The sequence below is a fragment of the Lynx canadensis genome, chromosome D2 (genome assembly GCF_007474595.2).
Source record: "Lynx canadensis isolate LIC74 chromosome D2, mLynCan4.pri.v2, whole genome shotgun sequence".
NCBI classification, from domain to species: Eukaryota; Metazoa; Chordata; class Mammalia; order Carnivora; family Felidae; genus Lynx; species Lynx canadensis.
Genome location: NC_044313.2, coordinates 16,419,513 through 16,441,291, shown reverse-complemented (window position 1 = coordinate 16,441,291; position 21,779 = coordinate 16,419,513). Strand labels below are relative to the sequence as shown.

General features: G+C 53.9%; 2 protein-coding genes across 5 annotated transcripts in view; one reads left to right on the top strand and one right to left on the bottom strand.

Annotated features, from left to right (window-relative positions):
- Positions 1 to 17,057, top strand: part of VWA2 (von Willebrand factor A domain containing 2) — a 43,916-nt gene extending 26,859 nt beyond the window's left edge. Inside the window, exons 6-14 of the mRNA XM_030335494.1 lie at positions 56 to 250; positions 4,595 to 4,728; positions 5,331 to 5,463; positions 7,838 to 7,893; positions 10,661 to 10,768; positions 12,286 to 12,858; positions 14,053 to 14,604; positions 15,304 to 15,429; positions 16,293 to 17,057. Coding sequence (XP_030191354.1) covers positions 56 to 250; positions 4,595 to 4,728; positions 5,331 to 5,463; positions 7,838 to 7,893; positions 10,661 to 10,768; positions 12,286 to 12,858; positions 14,053 to 14,604; positions 15,304 to 15,429; positions 16,293 to 16,381 — 1,966 coding nt within the window. The 3' untranslated portion in view covers positions 16,382 to 17,057. The remainder of the gene's footprint in view (positions 1 to 55; positions 251 to 4,594; positions 4,729 to 5,330; positions 5,464 to 7,837; positions 7,894 to 10,660; positions 10,769 to 12,285; positions 12,859 to 14,052; positions 14,605 to 15,303; positions 15,430 to 16,292) is intronic.
- Positions 17,058 to 18,741: 1,684 nt separating this feature from the next.
- The window catches only part of AFAP1L2 (actin filament associated protein 1 like 2), a 98,926-nt gene continuing 95,888 nt past the window's right edge, over positions 18,742 to 21,779 (bottom strand). For all 4 annotated transcript variants that reach the window (XM_030334980.2, XM_032595213.1, XM_032595214.1 and 1 more), the window contains exon 19: positions 18,742 to 20,999. In XM_030334980.2, the coding sequence (XP_030190840.1) occupies positions 20,973 to 20,999 (27 nt within the window). In that variant the 3' untranslated portion in view covers positions 18,742 to 20,972. The remainder of the gene's footprint in view (positions 21,000 to 21,779) is intronic.

Genomic DNA, 21,779 nt, shown 5'->3' with positions numbered 1-21,779 from the left:
CACGCAGGCGGATGACTGACTGCCGTCTTTGTCTCCTCCTCCTGTGTGCACCCAGAGGAGGGCGCACAGAGACAGGCCTCGCTCTGAAATACCTTCTGCGCAAAGGGTTCCCTGGGGGCAGAAATGCCTCTGTGCCCCAGATTCTCATCGTCGTCACTGACGGGAGGTCCCAAGGGCACGTGGCGCCGCCAGCCAAGCAGCTCAAGGAAAGAGGTGTCACCGTATTTGCCGTCGGGGTCCGGTTTCCCAGGTAAGAGCCTCGGTCGCTCTGGGTCACCCTGGAGACTGTGGAGACACAGTAAGAGAGGGGATTTGGCCAAACCACTCTGGTCCTTCCAGGCTCGCTCTCCTCCTCGCTTTGTATGTGGTGCCAGAACGCGCGGAGCTCCAAGTCTGGGAGCGTGCGTTGTCTTTAGCTGAGTCTGAATCCTTGGTTGTAAGCGCCAGAAACTTGACCCCAGTTGACTTGGGCAGAAATGGAAATTCACAGACTCATCTGATTGTACTGGGTGGGTCGAGGGTCCCTTGGGGTGAGCAGGAGCCAGGGACTTGAACGCCATGAAGATTCTTTCTTTCCTCTCGCCTCTGCTCTTCTCTGAGGCTGGTCCTCAAAGGAACCCGGGACTGTGGCTGCAGGTGGCGCCCAGCTCCACCCTGGGGAGAGAAGACTCATGTTCCCAGTTTCAAGTGGAATAATCCAAGAAAGGGTTCTCCTTAGCCTGAGTCACAGACCCACTCCTGAGGCCGGGAGAGTGGGGGTCTCTGAGGGGCCGCTCCCTCCTCAGACACTGGAATGTGCTTTCCTGGAAAAGAGAGGAGCACAGGTCTTCCCTGCTCTCAACCCTAAAATTGGGGGTGCCCTTGTGGGCCCCTCGTTATTGTGGGTATTAAGTGAAAGGACTCTCTGGTCTGGGTACCATGCCTGTACACAGAAATCCCATTTTCTATTATTTTTTAAGTATATGTATTCACATTTTGAGAGAGCGCGCGAGAGAGGCACGCATACGTCAGTGGGGGAGGGGCAGAGGGAGCCAGGGAATCCCAAGCAGGCTTCACACGGAGAGCACAGAGCCCGACTCAGGGCTCAGTCCCATGAACTATGAGACCGTGACTTGGGCCAAAATCAAGAGTTGGACACTCAGCCGAGTGAGCCACCCAGGAGCCCCTCTATTAAGTTTTAGTACAGGTGTTATTCTAAGTTCTCCGAATAGAGAGATGGTACAAAGCGCCTGCCTTCACGGAGCTTCCGTTCTAGGAGAGGCACTAGGCAATAAACAAGTGAGTGGATGAATAAGTAATGCTATTTCGGGTGGAAATAAAACGCAGAGAAGGCAAAGGAAGGTGGTAGGAGGTTAACAAGAGTGATGAGGCGCAGGGAACCCGGCTGTTTTAGATCGGGGGGGTCTTTTGGGAGTTGATTTTTGAGCAGAAACTTGAGGGAAGCAAGTAAGCCTTCCAAATAGCAGGGAAAAGAGTAGGCAAGACAGATGCCGAGCACAGAGGGCCTGAGCCAGCTTAGTGTGCTATAGAACAGAAAGCCTGGCGGTGTGTGTGGAACCCAGCAAACAAGAGGTGAATTACAAGAAACGGGGTAGAAGAGGTAGGTAGGAGTCAGGTCTCTAGACCTGCGGGTCACAGTAAAGCCTTCAGAGCGTATTGTGAGTAGGTTGGGAAGGTTCGGTGGCTTTGAGCCGGGAAATGCCACCTGTTGACTAGCTGTTTTAGAAGACCACACTGGCTGCCCGGTAGAGAAGAGACTGGGGGGTTGAGGTGCAAGGAGAAGGGGTAGGGCAGGGCAGGGCAGGGAATCTAGTTAGGCGACCTTTGGAGCGCTCACGAGAGGGGGGGGGTAGGGAGGGAGGGAGAGAAAGAGAGATCGATCGTGGTGGCTTATAGCAGGAAAGTGCTGGGACCTCGCTAAGGGATGGTTGGACTCGGGTAGTTCTGAAGGCAGGGCGGTGGAGTGGCTGGTGAGCTGCGCGTGGGACAACCCAGGATTTTGGCCTGAGCCCCGGAGTGAAAGGCGGGGCTACTTACTGAGGTGGGGAAGGCTGGGGAGGAGCAAGAGGAGCGGAGTCCTCTTTCAGATCAAGTTTGGGGTGCATATTGGACCTCTGAGCAGAGAAGCTGAGTCAGTGGCGGGAGGTAGGAGTCTGGGCCACAGGAGAGAGGACGGACAGAGATTGAACTCGAGGGCGGCGTTTATAGCCTGAAGATCACCTAGCGAGTGGGTGCAGCGAGGGAAGACCACCGAGGACCAGCGTGCGCAGTACCGGGCCGGGGGGGGGGGTGGGGGGGTGGGGTTGCTATCCCGGGCCGGGCCGCCACCAGCAGCATCCCGTTGTGGTTGTCATTGCCAGTGAGTGAGTATTTAACACACACCGCCTCACCGGGGGCTCTTTTTGTGTCCTCACGCATGAGAGAGGAGACAGGGGTGTTGCTTCCTGGCCCGCTGCCCACCCTCCTCCCGCACGGTGCCGAATCCAGTACCTTGCACGTCGCACTTGCCCAAAGGTTTGCCAGCGAGGATGCTGCCTACCAGGTGGTGGCAATACATGGCCCGTTCCGGGACTTTCTTCTCCAGCTGCCAGCTGGAGCAGTGCTTCTCAGACTGTCCGTGGTGGAGGTCCAGTCTGTTTTGTTTTGCTTTGAATCCATCATGGACGGATACTTCAGAGGAAGACAAAAAAAAAAAAAAAAAAAAAAAAAAAAAAAAGAAAAAAAACAATTACTTGCAAAGTGAAATAAAAAGCAAAGACAGAATAGAAGCCCAAAAGTTTATTACTTGATCCAGCAGGCGTAAAATGACACTGTCAGGTTCCTGTATAATAGCTTCTAGCTGTTTATTGTCAGTGTCTATGCTCGTCTGGTTCTGGATGAGGGTGGAAGGGTTTGGGGGCCTACACCAGCCCCCGCACTTTGAGCACCCCTCACTTAGAGGGATCAAGAGGTCATTGGTCAGGAGAGGAGACATTGCTCCGCCCCGCATGTCCTGGGCTGCAGCCACAGGAACCCTCTGAGGAAGCCCGTGGGTTCCCAGGCCCTCCTGACCCCTCCTCTCGCTGTTGGTAAAAGGCCAGGTCACTACCGACCGGTGGTTCTCAAAGTGTGCTCCCTGGACCAGCGGTATCAGCATCACGTGAGAGCTTGTGAGGCATGCACACATTCGGGCCCACCCCGATGAACCCAGAACTCTGGGGTGAGGCACCTCGGCCGGTGGTTTTCTGTGGCCCCCGGTGATTCTGATGTCCGCTGACGTTGGAGAACCGCCGCCGTGGGCAGTGTGAGGCTCTGAGTGCGATGAAAAAGCTGATGCCGGTTCCGACTCCTTCCTCTTCTTGGTATCCACTGGGCCCCTTCTCTTCTGGTTCTCGGCCCTGGCTTTTGTGAAAATCTGCTGCTGGGCTGGGAGAGCGGAGGGAGGGGCCCGGCCTCGCTGCCCTCTGAATGCTACTGTTGAGGCCCCAACTCGGAAGCCCCCTTGTGTGTGTCAGGTGCTGTCCGAGGTACTGGGCGGAATATCTAGTTTACACGGCTCCAGAGGAGAATGGAGAGGTTTATACCCGTGAACTTGGGAGATAAATGAAGTTGTTGCCATACTGCCAGACCGTGGTCTGTCTTGATGAATTTCTTGATGGGCAAGATTCTAAATACATTCCTGACTACCCGGTCTCCTTAAAAAGGTTTCTCGGGGCGCCTGGGCGGCTCAGTCAGTTAAGCGTCCGACTTCGGCTCAGGTCACGGTCTCACGGTTCCTGGGTTCGAGCCCGGCATTGGATTCGGTGCTGACAGCTCAGAGCCTGGAGCCTGCTTCAGATTCTGTTTCTCCCTCTCTGTCTCTGCCCTTCCCCTGCTCGCACTCTGTCTCTCTCTCTCTCTCTCTCTGTCTGTCTCAAAAAATAAAAAGTAAAAAAAAAAAGAAAAAGAAGAAAATTGAAAAAAAAAAAAAGGCTTCTCAACATCATTTAATGCTTTCTTCATCCCACATATCATTTTGGGGCTGGGCCCTAACCGCAGTGCCCCCTGGCTGCTGACGTGTGCTGGCCCCTTCCTTTGCATAACCTTACGTTGCTGACCCTTGAGTTCTTATGTCCACTGTTTATCACCCTTCAGTGTTTTCTTTCTACCGCTAGCTTCCCTTGCTCGTTCTTCTCTTGCCATGACCCAGAATCACTTTCCCTCATTTCCTTTCTGGTTAAATGTTTCTCATTAGCTGTGGGGGATAAAACCAGACAACCAAGTCTGTTAAGACCATGTCTCAAATGAGAGCCGATGGTTCCGCGGGTTTGGCTTGCCTTGGAGAAGTTTGTGAATCCTGGCACGCGTGCTCGAGTGCCCTCGGGGCCTTTCTGCGGTTCACTTCTGGACCTTACCTCACCCACCGGGGATGCAGGTGAGGTCCAGAAGTGAACCACAGAAAGAACCTGCATCCCCGGTGGGTGAGGTTGCAGCTAGGTGGCCTGTGGAGCGGTGCGGTCGTACTGCTGTCCACAGGGAGCCCCTGGTGTAGGAGATGGGTGGACAGGAAGGTGGAGGGGGGTGGGGCAGTCAGCTGCTCGTAACTCCTCTGCTGGGGGCTGGGGACGGGGGACAGGTGGGAGGAGCTGCACGCGCTGGCCAGCGAGCCGAGGGAGCAGCACGTGCTGATGGCTGAGCAGGTGGAGGACGCCACCAATGGCCTTTTAAGCACCCTCAGCAAGTCTGACATCTGCACCGTCGCCTCTCCAGGTAAGGCCTTCCAGGCTGAGAAGGTGTGGCCCCGCCCAGGTAGAAGCAGGGTGGGGACGTTCCCCCGAGGCAAGAGGTCAGGAGGCTCCCCAGGGAGAGGGGAGGGCAAGAGGAGCGGGGTCTCGCAGCTTCAGCTCTGGGGTGCTCTGCTCGGGCTACCTCCCTGCGTCGAGCCCTGTGGTTTCTCAGCTCGGAACCCCGAGCTTGTCGCTGAGGGGTAGAGGGGCCCCGGGTGTGGGCCCCGGACCTGGCGGGGCCCCCTGTGCCTGTCCCCTCCTCAGGAGGAAGAGCCAAGTGAGCTCCCCAGGCACGGTCAGCACGGGGCCACTTCAGCTGGGGTGAGGTCTCTGCATTGCTAGTTGTCATCATCAGGCCCCACCCGGGAGCCAGAATAAAAGGCGCACACGTGCACAGGATGCGAGAGCTGTGGGCCGGGGGGATGCTCAGAGACTGGCTGCCCGGCCGGCAGGTAGAGCAGGGCCCCTCCCCTGACGTGCTCGGCCGGGAAAGAGGCAGAAGTTAGCAGGGCTGAGGGTGGTGGGACCGCAGGTGGGGGAGGGAGATAACCCTGTCTTCTCCGTCCCTGTGCCCTGTGGACACAGACTGCCAGGTCCAGCCTCATCCCTGTGAGCGCAAGACGCTGGAGACGGTCAGGGAGCTTGTGGGCAGTGCCCTGTGCTGGAGAGGATCGCGGGGGACCGATGCCGTGCTGGTGGCACCCTGTCCCTTCTCCAGGTTTGTCCACGTGGTCTGGGGTCAGCGCCCGAGGGCCTGCCTGGGTAGAGACGGAGACCCCCACAGCTGGGCGCGCACGTGCTCCGGGGAGAACAGCTGTTTGGAAGGGCCTTGGCCACGGAGCGTGACAGGGACCAGAGGGGACCTGGGAGGGAGACAGGGACAGAGCTGTGGGGTCACAGGGAAGGTCACAGCTACACAGAGTCAGAATCTTGTAGACCCACGGCCCAGTCGCGCATGGTGAGTGAGGGTGACAGGGCCACAGCCATTCTGGAAGGCTAATAAGGGAGCCAAAGCCAGCCCTCTAGGGCAGTGGTCTGGACTCGGGGTGGCGGTCTGGTAATTTGATTCCTCTGAATACCAGTCTCTGTCCTTACGGGGCCGAGTGGGGCGGGAGGCTTAAGGTCTTAGATAAATTCCAGTTGTGGAGGCTATGGGGGATGATGCAGTGTTCGTCAGAACGGGAGCTCAGGCGTTCTGGAATACCTGCTGCCTGGGGGTCAGCCATTCTCTCGAAGATTCCTAGGCTAGGCTACCTGCGGTACAGCATCTGGTCGGCAGCTGGTGATCCTGTCCTCTTGCCTTCTCTGGAAAGCCAGGGGTCATATTTGAACGAGCTGCGTCTTTGGCCTTGGCCCGCCCCTCAGTGATGAGCTCAGAAGACACCCAGCGGTGAAATGGACCGGCTGCGAAGCCGTGAGCCATCACGCTGGGCTGGGGGCGAGTCCAAAGACCGTCTTGGCAGGGAAGGGCCGTGGCCTGCACGTGGGTCAGAGAAAAGAGGGGGCCTCATGCCCTGGAAGAGGCCACTAGAGGCCCTCTTCAGAACCCGAGCTTTCGAGTGAAAGAAGGCAGTTCTTTGTTTCCCCACTGGACTCGTTCTGAGAGCTCACTCTGAACCGAGCGGGGTGCAGTGCGGAGAGAGGCATGGCCGCCACCTCCAGGAAGCTCGTGGTCCAGAGGAGGCATTGGACAGTGACCACCGTCAAGTGTCTCAGGTGCCCGGACGGGGCCTGTCCTCCCTGGGATGTCATGGAGAAGGGGCTGCTGGATCAGTCTTGAAAGAAACGGGAACCCAGTGATGCCACACAGAGGCATTCGGAGCTGGGAGCCCCAGGAGAAGCTGGTGGGTAGAGGACACCCCGTGGCTTTGTGCTCAGATCCTGGAGTCAGGCTGCTGAGCTGTTAATTCCCAAGTGACCACCGGTGAGCTCGGAACCTCCCCCTCCCTTTTCCTACATGTGAAAGGGGGAGGATAATAACACCCACCCCATAGGGTTGTGGAGAGTCGGCAACGAGTTGATATGTGGAGTGCACTAATCCTGGAGGCTTTTGGAATTGTCTGCCCGTGTAGTAAGCTCTTGGCCAATTCCCCGATTCAAGAAACCCGGAGGGCCTCCTCTGTGCCTAGCACTGTCCCAGGTCCTGGGGAATCAGCGTGAGTGTCTCAGAAACCAGTCTGCCCTCACGAGCTGATACTCCAGTGGCAGGAGGCAATAGTAAATAAAACGAATGCATAAAATAAACTGATAGGTAGCGATGAGTGCTACAGAGAAAAGGCACGAAAGGACGGGTGGGCGTGGGGAGGTGGTGGTTGGGGCAGCCTTGGCAGAGTGGGCAGGAAAGGCCTTGCATAGAGTCCAGGCCCGAGGGAGCTCAGGAAGGAGCCGTGAGCGATGTGCAGATCCAGGCAAAGCCCTGTGGCCAGTCTCTGCTCCGACGACACGGGATTCCCAGTTCAGGCTGGGAGGCGTCCGCAGAACTTTCTGGGCTAGGATTTGTGGTCTCAGGAAGTCGCTAGGAGTACATGTGGACAGGGAGAAGATTGCTCTTTAATGAGCTGGCAGCTTGGCAAACTTTTGATTTCAGCAGCTCCTTGAGTTTGTAATTGACTTGGCTTTAATCCCAAGTGGGTGTTTTGCTCCAGGGAAGGCTCTGCCCTAGAGGTGAGCCCAATTAGCCTGCCCCTGTGGTGGGAGGCCTGGGGGGGGGGGGTCCCACAGCCAGAATCCAGTTGCCCAATTCCCGCTGTTTCCCCGCCCTCCCCCCCAGCGCTGCATTGTGCCGGCCCCAGAAAGTAACCCGTAATAGAAAGCTCTGCCGATAGTTCAGAGTTCTGAGCACAGATATTTCCAAATTCTGACATGATCGCCAACTTACATTTTTTAAAAACTGTTTCCGGGTAGCTCGGAACTTTCCCTATCCTATCCATATGCAGGTTAAAGTTGGGGTAGAATCAAGACAGAAAGACGTCTTTCTTGACCCGTATCTGCATTGGAATCTCATACCGGCTTTTAGCGGTTCAAATTACCTTCCAGGTTTCTGCTTTCGTGTTAAACTTTTGCTCTCTGCCATTTGTTCCCTTGGGTGACAGCTGGAAGAGAGTGGTCCTAACCCACCCTGCCACCTGCTACAGGACAACCTGCCCAGGTACAGTCTGCGTCTTGGATTTTCTAGCTCTTTCTGGGCCCTGGGACTAGGCTGGCATCTAAAGATGTGTTTGCACGCCTGGGGCAGAGGGTGGGGTTGGAACCAGCTCCCAGGCAGGGCGACCGGCATTTCAGAGGTGGAGGCGAATGCTCATGCTGGACTCATTCCTCCTTTGCTCAGTGGCGTTTTTTCACTAAGAATGAAGACTTTGGAGTTACCTTCCTTAACCTGTGCCCCTTGCAGGACAAGAGGCAGAGAAGGGCGTGCCTTGAGCACCGGCTTTGCAGAAAGGGAAGCTCACGTCCAGCACCAAACTCCAGGCCGGACACTTAAGCCTCAGTTTCCTCCTCTACAAAACAGATTGTCCCACGTCTGGAATCCCCGTCTCCCTGCTCTGTATGATAGAGGGGGTATCATAAACGGGTTCCTAGTGAAGATTCGGTAGATAAATGCCCTCGGAAGTGCTTCGTCAGCCACAAGGCCCCAAAGCAAACAGGCGGATTCACTAATACCATTAGGCATCGTTCAGCCTGGCTCCCCAGTGGGCCTTCCTGCTCCTTCCCCGGGGGTCTAGCGCACCCCACTGACGCGGGAGCATAGAAATTGCACTCATGTGTTGGCATCAGTCATTTATGGCTTTGCTACTCCCGACTGAGGCAAGGAGCCCGTCTCCTGGAAGCAGGGCCAGCTGCACTTTCTGCCCCGAGTTTGGCGATCCCCTTGACATCCTGTTTTAAAGTTCCCAAGTTGCATACTTGTGAAACACAGAAGAAGCTGAAAGTAGGGTGGTTTCTTCCTCAGACATTAAGGTTTGAGGGGTGCCTGGGTGGCTCAGTCGGTTAAGCTCAGTCTCGAGTTCGGCTCAGGTCATGATCTCACGGTTCTTGAGATCAAGTCTCGCGTCGAGTCCTGCTTGGGATTCTCTGTCCCCCTCTCTCTTTGCCTGTCCCCCGCTCACGCGTGCTCGCGCACACGCACGTGCTCGCTGTCTTTCTGCACCCCCCTCCAAAAACAAAAAAGGAAATTGAAGTTTGAGCCTAAAGCTTTGGAAAGAGAGTGACCCGGGTTTGAGTCCCAGCTCTGCCCCTTTCCAGCTATCTGAACTGCACGTGACCTCTAGTCATTGACCTTCAGTTTCCCCATCTGAAATGAGGGGACCTTGACAAAACCTACCTCATCGGGCAGTGTCCGTGAAGCGAGATCATGCACGCGTGGTGCTTAACACAGTACCTGGCACATAGCAGCTGCTCCATTAAAGGCCCCATGTTCATGCGCCCCCAGTTGTTTCCATGATACACAGGCTGACAGCATAGCAGGCCTGGGTGCCCGGAGTTGGCCTCAAAAATTCTACCTCCAATAAGCATACGCTTTAATTATAGTGATGTGACCGCCACATTTTCTACATTTTTATGTAGAAAGGACAGAAATCACCAGTTCCCGTGGTAACCACACTCAGCTGCTTAGTAAGTCCTTTGCATATCATGATACGTGAATTCATAAAGATCTTGTCTGTTCTAACTCTGGGAGGGAGGTCGTGTGGTATCATCTGCATTTTACAGTAATTGATAAGGGAATTGAAAGGAGCTCAGATATTGACCATAGGGTATCATAGGTAGGACACTTCAGAGCGGGCCCCATTTTCTCACGGGCTGTGGTTTCCTGTATAAAGTAGCCCCTTTGGAAGAGACACTGCCCCTAATTTGGACCTCACCTCCCAAAGGCAATGCGGTGTTAACATGTTATGGAGTGTTGGCTTCACGCCAGGCTTTGTGCCAAGACTTTGCGTGGATTCGTTCGCGTGATCGCCACAATAACTCTGTGGAGGGGTTAATTACGGTGCCCACGCAGGTGGAGGAGGCCACATTCATGGGCCCCAGGCACCAAAGGCTCACCATCTTGCAGTAGCAGCCCGGAGAGGCCGTTGAGAACAGCCCCATAGAACTTCAGGAAATGGCACGCCACGGTGCCGCCTGAGTCTCACGGACACCCGCGTGGCTGCCGTGATGCTACTGAGATTTCCATCCTCGCCGAGCTCCGATCCAACACCAGTTAACCACTGCAGCCCCCGGGAGCTCCTCCAGGTCTCCTCGGCAGGCGGGGGCTGTGAAGCCATGTTGTGCAGTCGGCTAAGGCTGCCATGAACAAATATCACAGACCGGATGCCTGAAGCAACAGAAATGCACTTGCTCGTGGTTCTGGAGACTGGGAGTCCAAGAGGAAGGGGGCGGCAGGTTCTGTTTCTTCTGGGGTCTCTCTGCTCCGTTTGCAGATGGCTGTCTCCTCATTGTCCTCACGTGGCCTCCCTCTGCGCGAGGCTGGTGTCTCTTCCTCCTCGTACGCGCCAGACTGGATTAGGGCCCACCCTATGACCTCATTTGGCCTTAATTTCCTCTTTAAAGGCCCTTTCCAAATACAGTCACATCCTAAGGACCTGAGGGCTGGGACTTGCACATATGAATTTGGAGGAAGACAATTCAGTCCCTAACAGTCCAGGGTCCGTTGAGCCTGTAATTCACACAGGGCCTTGGGGAGCCCATCACTGAGTGCCCTTGACATCGGCCACCCGGCCCCTGCTTTACGTGCCTCACTCGCTTTCTGTCCCCTCTTTGCCACAGACTTCGTGGCTAGTTTCCTAGTGGTCCCAAGGGAAGAAGGGAGCTGGGCCCTGGTGGGGCGCAGGGTGGTCTGCCAGATTCACACCTCTGGCCAAACCCCTTCAAGCCTCTGAGCTGACGTGCTAGGCTCTTAATGGGCCTCTCTCCGATAGGCGCCTGTGACTCGCAGCCCTGCCAGAATGGAGGCACGTGTGTTCCAGAAGGACTGGACAGGTACCACTGCCTCTGCCCACCAGCCTTCGGAGGGGAGGCTAACTGCGGTACGTATGCACGGGACTTCTGAGACTGACCGTTGGGGAGCCGTGGAACCTGGGCTCCCCCTACCAACCTCCCACCCCGCTAGCTCCTAGGTAGAAACTGGCCCTTGAGTTTTAGAGCCACCTACTTTGCAGGCACACCGCCGATCTGCTGTTTCGTGTGATACAGCCTCTGAGTGCTCCACGAATAAATAACTCAGGTGGTGATACCCTGGGTAGGACAGCGGCCCCTGGCGTATTATCTTTAGAATGGCCACTGCTTGCTCTTTGAGCATTGCTGAGTTCAGGTGCAGGCTGATGCCAGTCCGACTCTCAGTCCTGGTTGTGGGCAGTCTCTTCTCCCCTCTCATAGGAACAGGAGCAAAGGGCCTAACCCCTGGTATGAGATGAAAATTATAATAGGCTTTACCCTGCAGGGTTGCTGGGCATTTTAAATTTTTTTTTTTAATTTTTTTTTTTCAACGTTTATTTATTTTTTTGGGACAGAGAGAGACAGAGCATGAACGGGGGAGGGGCAGAGAGAGAGGGAGACACAGAATCGGAAACAGGCTCCAGGCTCTGAGCCATCAGCCCAGAGCCCGACGCGGGGCTCGAACTCACGGACCGCGAGATCGTGACCTGGCTGAAGTCGGACGCTCAACCGACTGCGCCACCCAGGCGCCCCTGTTGCTGGGCATTTTAAATGAGGTAGATGGAAAGTGCCTTGTAACAAGGCTTGACACACAGTAGGAGCTTATTAAACAAAAACTTTAAAAATATATATATATTTTTATTATATATAAAAAATATATATTTATTATATATTATATATTATAATAATATATTGATAATATATTTATTATAGAATATATTATTAATTATCAATTATTAATTATATTATACAAATATATTATAATATATAATTATATATTAATTATATTAATATATTTATATATTATATAATATATTGATATATATTATATAACGTTATATAATATATAATATATATTATATAATGTTATTATATATGTATTATATATATTTTTTATTGTAAAAAATAATAACTTAAAAAACGTAGTGTTGGGTCAACTGGAGATCTCTATGGAAGAACACAATCTTGACCCCCTACCTTGTAAGAGACACAGAAATCAGTTCCGGATGGATCGTAGATCTAAACGTAAAAGACAAAGCAGTGAAGTTTCTGGAAGAAAACGTGGCATATCTTCCTGATTTGAGGTAGACAAAGATTTCTCACAGGGACACAAGAAGCACTAACCATAATGGAAGAAAGTTCTAAGTTTAAGTTTTAAAAAGTGGCCAGACGGAGACCCGGAGGGAGAGCCAGGAGGGAGAGCCGTGTCCGGGCCGGTGTAACTCTGTGCCATGCGCCCCAGCCCGTGTCGCCTGCTTCTCTGCCCCGTCTCCCTCCTGGGAGGGAGGTGTCTCCTGCCTGGTGTAGTGGCTGGGCATCTCGGGTGGGACAGCGACCTCCATGCTCCAGGGGGTCATAGCGTGACTGACGGCTGCTGTGATCCCGGCAGCCCCGAAGCTGAGCCCGGAATGCAGAATCGACGTCCTCTTCCTGCTGGCCAGCTCAGCGGGCACCACCCTGGAGGGCTTCCTGCGGGCCAAGGCCTTCGTGAAGCGGTTTGTGCAGGCCTCACTGGGCGAGGACTCCCGGGCCCGCGTGGGTGTGGCCCGCTACAGCGGGGAGCTGATGGTGGCCGTGCCCGTGGGCGAGTACCAGGACGTGCCGGACCTGCTCAGGAGCCTGGATGGCATCCCCTTCGGCGGGGGCGCCACCCTAACGGGCGGCGCCTTGCGGCAGGCGGCTGAGCGCGGCTTCGGGAGCGCCGCCAGGACGGGCCAGGACCGTCCCCGCAGAGTGGTGGTCCTGCTCACCGAGTCACCCTCCCAGGATGACGTGGCCGGCCCGGCGCGTCGTGCGAGGGCCCGAGAGCTGCTCCTGCTGGGAGTGGGCACCGAGGCCGTGCGGGCAGAGCTGGAGGAGATCACAGGCAGCCCAGAGCGCGTCCTGGTCTACGCCGGCCCACATGACCTGTTCCGCCAAACCCGTGAGCTGCAGGGGAAGCTGTGCAGCCGGCCGCCGCCAGGTGAGGTCCCAGGACTCCACGGTGCTTCCTCTTACGAGGCGTTAAAACAGGGTGCATTTGTCATAGCTAATGAATCCACAAATATATTATTATTTACTAAGGTCTATACTTTGTTCACATCTTAGTCTCTACCTAGTGGCCTTTTTTTGTTCCAGGGATTCTGTCCAGGACCCTGCGTTATAGTTGCCCATCATGCCTTCCTAGGCTTCCCCGGGCCGCCAGTTTCTCAGATATTCCTTGTGCTGGCGTGGTGTTTAAAAACCGATAAATTCGATCCACTGGCTCCCCTCCGCACTTGGCAGAAAACCCAGACTCCTTCCGCTGGCTTCTGAGAGCTCCCTGTGGCTGGTTCCTCAGATCTGTCTGCAGCCCCAGCACGGTGCGGGGTGGGGGTAGGGGGGTCCAGCCACTCGGGGCCTCCCCCTGCCTCAGGACCCCACCCACCCCTCAGCTCACGCTTACTCCTCACAGAGAGGCCCTGACTTCTCCCGATCTGCTTTTGTGCTCCTGCTGGTCCCTCTCACAGTAGCCTGGTTTGGGCCCCCAAGCCTGCTCACGTAATTTGTAATTCTGTGTGGGTCTCCTGTCTGTCACCCCACAGACAGCCCCTTGAGGCGGGGCGTGGGCCCATCTTGTCCACTTGGTACAGTCAGCGCCTCGAGTCCAGTTCGTGGCACACGGAGGGTGCCCAGGAAGGGAATGGATGAGGGTGCGGGCGAGTTTCTGTCCCAGAGGGTCCCCGGAGCCCAGTGGCTTACAGCCGATTTAGACATTTCTTCCTCTCACAGTTAGGAGGTGAGTGTGGCCTCAGCCAGCATGGTGGCTTGGCTCTCTTGTGCCACCTCTGGGCCTGAGGTCCTTGTGTCTCAGCCAGCAGGAGGTGGGGAGAAGGGAAGTAGGAGGGAAGCAGCTTCCTCTCGAGGACAGGGTTTGGAGACCGCACGGTCGTTTCCGACCACATCCCATGAGACAGGTGTGGCCATCTGCCTCAGCTCTCTCTGCCGGGGAGTCTGGGAATGCGGTCTAGCCTGGCATTCGTGTGTCCTCACGTTCGAGGAGCGGGCGGAGGGTGGCGGCTGCAGCGGGCCGACTGGCTGGCCCAACCCAGGGCGGCCCCCCTTTCTGGCCTGGTGCCGAGGAGGGGGCTCCGCTGGGCAGGGCCTGGCCCGGGGCTCACTCCGCTTGTCCCCGCAGGCTGCCAGGCACGGTCCCTGGACCTGGTCTTCGCGTTGGATGCCTCGGCCTCCGTGGGGCCCGAGAACTTCGCCCGGATGCAGAGTTTCGCGAGGAGTTGCGCGCTCCGGTTTGACGTGAACCCCGACGTGACGCAGGTCGGCCTGGTGGTTTACGGCGGCCACGTCCGCGTGGCCTTCGGGCTGGACACCCACGCCACCCGCGCCGCGGTGCTGCGGGCCGTGAGCCAGGCCCCCTACCTGGGCGGGGTGGGCTCGGCGGGCACAGCCTTGCTGCACATCCATGACAGGGTGATGACGGTCCAGAGGGGCGCCCGGCCTGGTGTCCCCAAGGCTGTGGTGGTGCTCACAGGCGGGCTGGGGGCGGAGGACGCGGCTGTCCCCGTCCGGAAGCTGAGGAACAATGGCGTCTCTGTCCTGGTGGTGGGCGTGGGGCCCGTGCTGAGGGAGGCGCTGCGGAGGCTCGCGGGTCCCCGGGACTCCCTGCTCCACGTGGCAACCTACGCAGACCTGAGGCACCACCAGGACGCGCTCATCCAGTGGATATGTGGAGGTGAGCGGGGGAGTCCACACCCTTCATTGTTGCTTCCGGGGTGGGGCTGGGGGCACTCAGCCTGCGCCCTTGGGTGCGTCATCGCCAGGATGGCAGCGCCCCCCAGCTGCCCCCGCGCGGTCCGTGCGCTGGCTTCTCTGCTAAATCCCCGCTCGCGTGAAACCCTGCCCCGGGCGCAGCTGACCCAATCTGACATTTAAGGTGCAGAGACTTTGAGTAACAAAAAAAAAAAATCCCTCTCTCCCGACTTGAGAGGTTTCGTACCTCGTTTGAACAGAAGACATCCCTAGGATACCCGCAGACGCCCCCAGGAATCTGAGGGCCCGGGTTGACACCGACCTAGGTAGCGAATGACAGAGCTGGGAACAAACATGGCCAGGCCAGCCTGACCCCAGGGCCTCCTTTTGCCAGTGACCTCCTTCCTGCTGTTTTAAAAGTGTGTCCGTGATAATAATGGTAAACACTGCTATATGCACAGCATGTTAGAGAGAGAGAGAGAGTCTCCATATGCAGCAGGGAAGGAAGGCTGTGTGGACGCCGGGTCTGTGACCTAGCCAAGCAGTGTGGGGCACCAACCAGGTGCCAACCTCCAAGCTGCTGCTCTACTCCAGGGGCCTCACCTCTGTTCTGGGCTTCCTTGGAGTCGAGGGCCTTGGGGCTGACCTGGGCTGGGCCTGCTGGGCACATTCTCCCTTCTAGAAGCCAAGCGGCCCGTCAACCTCTGCAAACCCAGCCCGTGCATGCACGAGGGCACCTGCATCCTGCAGAACGGGAGCTACCGCTGCGAGTGCCAGGACGGCTGGCAGGGCCCCCACTGTGGGAAACGTAAGTGGGGCTCTCGCTCTGCACGTGGGAGCTGGGGGTGACCCTCAGACCTGCTGAGCCCCCAGGGACTCCGCCGAAGGCAGGTTCTAGGGCGTTCGCTCAACAGAAGGACTCATGCAGTCGTTTGTCGTTCCCGCTCGAGACATTGAGCGGGGCCGCCTGCACCCTGGGCGCGGTTCTAGGTGCGGGGAATATGGCAGTGAACAAGCAGTCCTGTCCTGCCGGAGCGCCCATGCCAGCGGGGGAGACGGACAGGGAGCAGGTGCAACATGCAGTGTGTGGGTGCTGAGCGTATCCTGGGAGGGAGGTCTCCCAGGGGGGCCTGGGCCGGGAGCGCAGCGGAGGCGGGGTGTCTGGGAGACAGAGGACGCAGGCACAGATGCGGGTTGGTGGGGACAGGGTGGGGGGGGTGGAGGCTGGGGGGAGTTCTTTTTTGAACGTGTCTCCCCTCTCAGCAAAATGGGAGGAACAGCCGTCAGCAGAGAGTGAGGACAGGAGGGGGCACTGGCGGTTTGAGGAGAGCTCGGGAACTGTCCAGGAGAGAAGGGGCCTCAACCAGACGGAGAGTAATGTTGGGCAGCCTTACGGGCCCACTGTGGCTCCTGCTCTGGAATTTCAAGTTAGGGGAGCCAGCGACCAGAAGATTCCCCTGGGAGCTTTGGGTTTTCGGCCACCGTCCGAGCAAGGCTGTCTGAGGCCGGGGAGCGGACCTGAAGGGCGCCGACAGGGCCTCTGATCTGGCACATGGGCTCGGGCTCGGGCTCTGGAGGAAGGGAGAGCCACGCAGGGCCCCAGAGGCTGCCATTTGGCTGAAAAGATGACTCAGACCCTCCTCCTGTTCTCAAGGTTCATTTCTCTCCCAGGGTCCTTGAGAGGAGATGCCCCCAAGGCCCGTGGCTCCCGCCGAGACCCCTCCCAGCAACTGCCCAGGTCTGAGCACCCCGGGCGCTGAAACTGCCGCGGCGTCCGTGGAGCATCCTACCTCCGGCTCCGCGCAGAACCCTCCCGCCCACGTGCCTCCGCCACAAAGAGCTGTCCCGGCTGCAGACCGTGCTGCTTGGGGACACTGCGACACCTGACTCTACCACTAATGCCGATGCTGAAAAGTGTTGACATGTAAGTATTTGCATGCTTACAGTTGTAAGCAATTGACATTGCTGTGCCTGGCTGTGCCCCGGTGAGCTCGTGTCGTCGGCCGCCTTTCCCCTGAAGAGAAACAAAGGAGCGTGGAGACCCCTGATGGCCTGTTTGGAGCAACCTTGGCTCTCACCAGATGCTAAATAGGATGTCGCTGGGAACGGTAATAGGAGGAGGCGCGGACTAGAGTGGTGTTTGGACCACTGAAGCCACGGCATTTCGAGATGGAAAAAGCGTGGACCTTTTCACACCTCTTTTCCCAAAGATTTCCTAGTGCGTTTGCTTTCGGTTCGACAAGGGGCTTGTGTGGCATTTGTGACTTCTTCTGGTTTCTGGATCTGTGCGTGGCAAAGACCTAAAAAAGGCTCGGGACTGGAATGTGACCACTAACCAACTTGTTTGACTATGGGGGTGGGGCCAGGTGAAGATGTCCCAGGTCCTGGGCTACATTCCCTTTGGGGGGGCTTCCTCGAGAGATTACGTAGGGGGGCTACTTGGGGGGTGTTTATTGCTTGCTTTTTTTTTCTTAGGACAAAGAGGATTGGAATTCTTAAACAAATACAGCATAAAGAAACCTAGAGGGTGTTGGCGTTTTTTAAGCATCGATCTTATGTTATCTAAGTGGCTTTGCTTCTCGCTAAAGGAATGTCTCAGGATATGATGTTGGTTACTTAACAGGACCCGTGTGGCAAAAAGGCTTTTTAGTTGGAGTGTTTTCTGGCAAACCAGGTACTTACCCCTGCAGTGTTTAGGAATCAGTCCTTCCCCTTGGTTGTGGTCCTTTCGCTTTGGGTTTTCAGTAGAAACCTTTGTGGAGCTGTGACCTATATCCAGATATCCAGATACTTTGTCTTTTCTTTTTTTTTTTTTTTTTTTTTTTCAACGTTTATTTATTTTTGGGACAGAGAGAGACAGAGCACGAACGGGGGAGGGGCAGAGAGAGAGGGAGACACAGAGTCGGAAACAGGCTCCAGGCTCTGAGCCATCAGCCCAGAGCCCGACGCGGGGCTCGAACCCACGGACCGCGAGATCGTGACCTGGCTGAAGTCGGAAGCTCAACCGGCTGCGCCACCCAGGCGCCCCTGTCTTTTCTTTTTAATGTAAATAATGTAAATGTTTTACATGCAAATATTCAAGGCTGCTTTGACCTAAAGTACTTGAAGAGGCCACCTGAGGGTATCCTTAGACATTTCAAATGAAAGGTCCAGCGTACCAAGCACCTTCACGACAGTCATTTGTGTTCAAGGATATTTTCACTCCTGTTACTACTTTAGCCTGGGCAGGTGACATCAGAGCAGGGATGTCCACCTGGCAGGTGCCGATGGGTGATGTCTGAGAACTTACATGAACCCACAGTCTTTAACAGCAAGTTTAATCATTTTACAGTGTAGGCTCTTTGGGTCAGGGCTGATATTTGGACATCCCATTTGAATTGCTTTGACTTAAAAAAAAAAAAAAACCCACAGACTTACACATGAAAACACTGCTTCTGTTTTTAGATCCCAGACCTTGAGCCTTTTTTTTTTTTTTTTTCCCTTTTCTAGGGAAGGTACCACTGAATAGTTCAACCCTCTCAGCATCCCAATAGTGGCAGAGAGAATTCCTATCTCATTGCCTAACCAGCCAAGACTTTTTCTTTCTTTTAAAAGAAACTGGCCTTTTTTAACTAACTAGATTTTTTTTTAATTTAATGTTTATTCATTTTGAGAGACACACACACACACACACACACAGTGAGCAGGGGAGGGGCAGAGAGGGAGACACAGAATCTGAAGCAGGCTCCAGGCTCTGAGCTGTCAGCACAGAGCCCGACGTGGGGCTCGAACTCACAAGCTGTGAGATCATGATGTGAGCTGAAGTCAGACACTTAACCTCCTGAGCCACTCAGGCATCCCTAACTAACTAGAATTTAAATAAAAACTTGAAACTAGTGGCTCAGTTGGTTAAATGTCCGACTTTAGCTCAGGTCATGACCTTGCAGTTCGTGGGTTCGAACCCTGCATTGGGCTCTGTGCTGACAGCTCAGAGCCTGGCTCACTGCCTCGGATTCTGTGTGTCTCTCTCTCTCTCTGCCCCTCCCCCTGCTTACCCTCTGTCTCTTAAAAATAGAACATTAAAAAAGAAAAATGTTCTCCTTGGAAAAATTAAAACAGTGCAAATAGGTCATAAATTTTATTTTCTGAATGACCCTGATTGCAGCCACCTTGCTAGACGCTCTACTCCTGTTGTTAATTTGCTTTTCTAGAAAGGTATTTGTAAATAATCAGTCTTATTTCTTCCTTTTGATATTTGTGCTAGTACTTTCTCATGTCATTTTGCATTGTCTAGGGACTTCCAGAAGAATGTTTTAAAAAGTAGTGGTATCTGTTTCTGGACCCGAAGCGATCTCCCATCATGATGTGTTATTTTTGTGGATTACTTTATCAGGTTAGGAATACTTCTTTCTATTCCTGGATTATGAAGAGTGTTTATTAGGAGTATTGAGATTTGTGGTATGCTCTTCTGTTTCCTTTGAGATAATGTCCTTTTTCACATTTAATCTGTTCATATCATAAATGGCCCATTAGTATAGTTTTAATCGTTGAACCACCGTTGCTTCCGTGGATAAACATGACCAGGTCACACTGCATGATTCTTTAAACACTGTTGAATTTCACTTGCCAATATTCGGGGTTTTTTTCATTTTTGTCCCCAAAAATGAGATTTGGTTTTTCTTTGGTGATTTGTGTTGGATTTTTGGTATCAGAACTACTTGCTAAAACTTTATAAAACGGAAAAGACATACTCCTGAAACTTAAGGGCCTTTTACGTTGTCTTTTTATTAGCGATTTCAATGAGCCAGATTTTGTCCTTTTTGAAATAAGCGCATTCACGCATGGAGCTTTTCGCTCCTTAGGCAACCTTCCAAGTATCGGTCCGTTTCTTTGCCCCAAGAATGATTTAGGAGTGTGTTTAACTTCCGGGCGTATTGATTTTCAGTCATGTATCTGCAGAAACCGATCACACAGGTTTCCTTTGCGTTCTGTACACAGTTACACTGTGAAAATCCTTTTCAGCCTTACCGACGCTGGGATCACACTGCCACCAGTTTTTACTGGACGTATTTTCAAGTCTAGTAGGTAAATAACCAAGACGTTGCCCCCTTGAGGCAGAAGTCACCAGGCACTGCCCCAGATAATTCCGTGAAATAACAAGGAAAAACCCAAAATACAATTAACGTTTTATTAAAAAAAAAAAAAAAAATCGAACTCATCACTTGGTAAAGGGCACCAAGCGTATATAGCACAAAGAAAATAAATGCCCTGGGATTAGAAAGACCGTAGAAATCAGAAGAATTTTAGTTCTCAGGAACCAGTGTTAGAGAACTCTGATTGATAACCGCCCCCCACCCCGCCCCCGAAACGAGGCAGAAATGACAGATGAAATGTTTCAATCGGTGTTAACAACAGACACATCAGAAGAGAAGACACAGAAGAACAGCACTGCCAATTTTAAGAGGAGAGAGAGTCACCCCGAAACAAAATTCGCCACCTTCTTCACAGAAGGGGCTTGGACATTACGCAGAACTTAAATAACTTTTCCCTTAAAAATGGCCTGGCCACAGGACGGAATCTGTAAACGCTGGGTCATCTTTTCTCCTATGGTAACGTAAAAAGTCCGATCTCAAAAAGATACTTTCAAATCTCAAAAAGACACTTTTCGCTGTTCTAAATTACAGGATTTTAAACATTTTTCCCCCTATATAATACAGCATCATTTAAAATTTTATTTAAAAGCAATTGATTCAGGCCTGCTTGAGGCTGGAAAAAAAAAAAAAGTCCTGAACTTAGTGGGGACCTCACCTCAGCTTGGTCCCAAATATTCTCCCTCCCCTGTTCCTGTTTTTTCAAAAAGCATGTCATGGATGGCTTTACACAGGTGATATCGAGGCTGTTTTAAAACCACGGAAGACTGAGTAGGACTTGCTGATGTTGGAGAGAAGAGCCTTGGATGAGAGGTGACAGTCCAGAGTGCAGGTCTTCTCGGTCACCAAAGCCACACGACCAGTGGGTCAGGGTCCTGCTACCTTGATTTCTTTCCCACCAAAGTCTCACCATCAGAAGCTTTTCGCTACTTACAAAGCTTGATACAGCAGTTGATGAAAACTTCAAAGAAGAAACACAGAATACACCTGAATACAACAACGGATTGTTTCCACTCAGTAGACTTAGGTCTCCAGAGAAGCCCTCTTTTTGTTGTTATATATTATTTTCTTTGGCTCTGAAGACGGACAGAGCCTCCTCTTAGTCAGTGTTCTGCACCTGTAGTACCATAGGCCTTTTTTCTTCTGAACAAAGACTTTAATGAAGCAGGATTGTCTCCAAGGTCCAGGATGGCAGGAAAAGTCTTTAGATGAAACTCGTTTCCTAACTTGTTCCTTTCTTCTCCCATTCCTAGGGTGGCAAATACCAGCACCACCACCCGCCCCCCCGCCAAAGAAGAGAGTTAGTTAACATTGTTCTGTGTATATGGAGGTTGCTACAGGGGGTAAGAAGTATTTTTTTTGAAGCTTAGAGGCATTGGAGACGGTAATTGTTGTCTGTTCACAGTTTGGGGCACACGTTAAGAGATTCGGAGACTGTGGCACAGCAGAGCATGCTGGGAGTGAGGGAGCAGAGCCTCACATGCTCATGTGGATTTAGGAGTTAGTCATCGGTGCACGTGCCCCCGAATCTCTCTGGCAGGTAATCAGGACAGAAATAAGGAACTGAGTTTGCCACCAACAAAGGCAGCTCGGGGCATGGTCTTTCGCAGGCGGAAGAGACTGCTAACACTTTAGCCCTCAGGGAGAAACCCAGCAAGGGCACTCTGTCCTTGCTTACACCTTACCAAGCCCTTGGCCACCAGCTGGCTGGGGGGCTTTAGGCAAATCCTATCACCTGTCCCTTCAGTAGGCCTTTAAGAATCACTGACTTTCTGACTTGGAAACTCGCCCGTCACAGCTTGTCTCTGAACTCAGGCTATCACCCTGGAATCTACTGGGTAACCAACGGGTGGACAGTTGCAGGATCAAGGGTCCTCAGGCTGTGACCGGTAAGAACGTTTGGACCAAGTGCCCGCGCCTTTCTGGTTGCTCAGGGCCGAAGACGGAGCCAAAGGCACAAGGAAGCCTCAGCCCCTGCGTGAGAGCCGAGCGCTCAGAGCTGGCGCCCAAAGCGGGGACGTGCTACCCT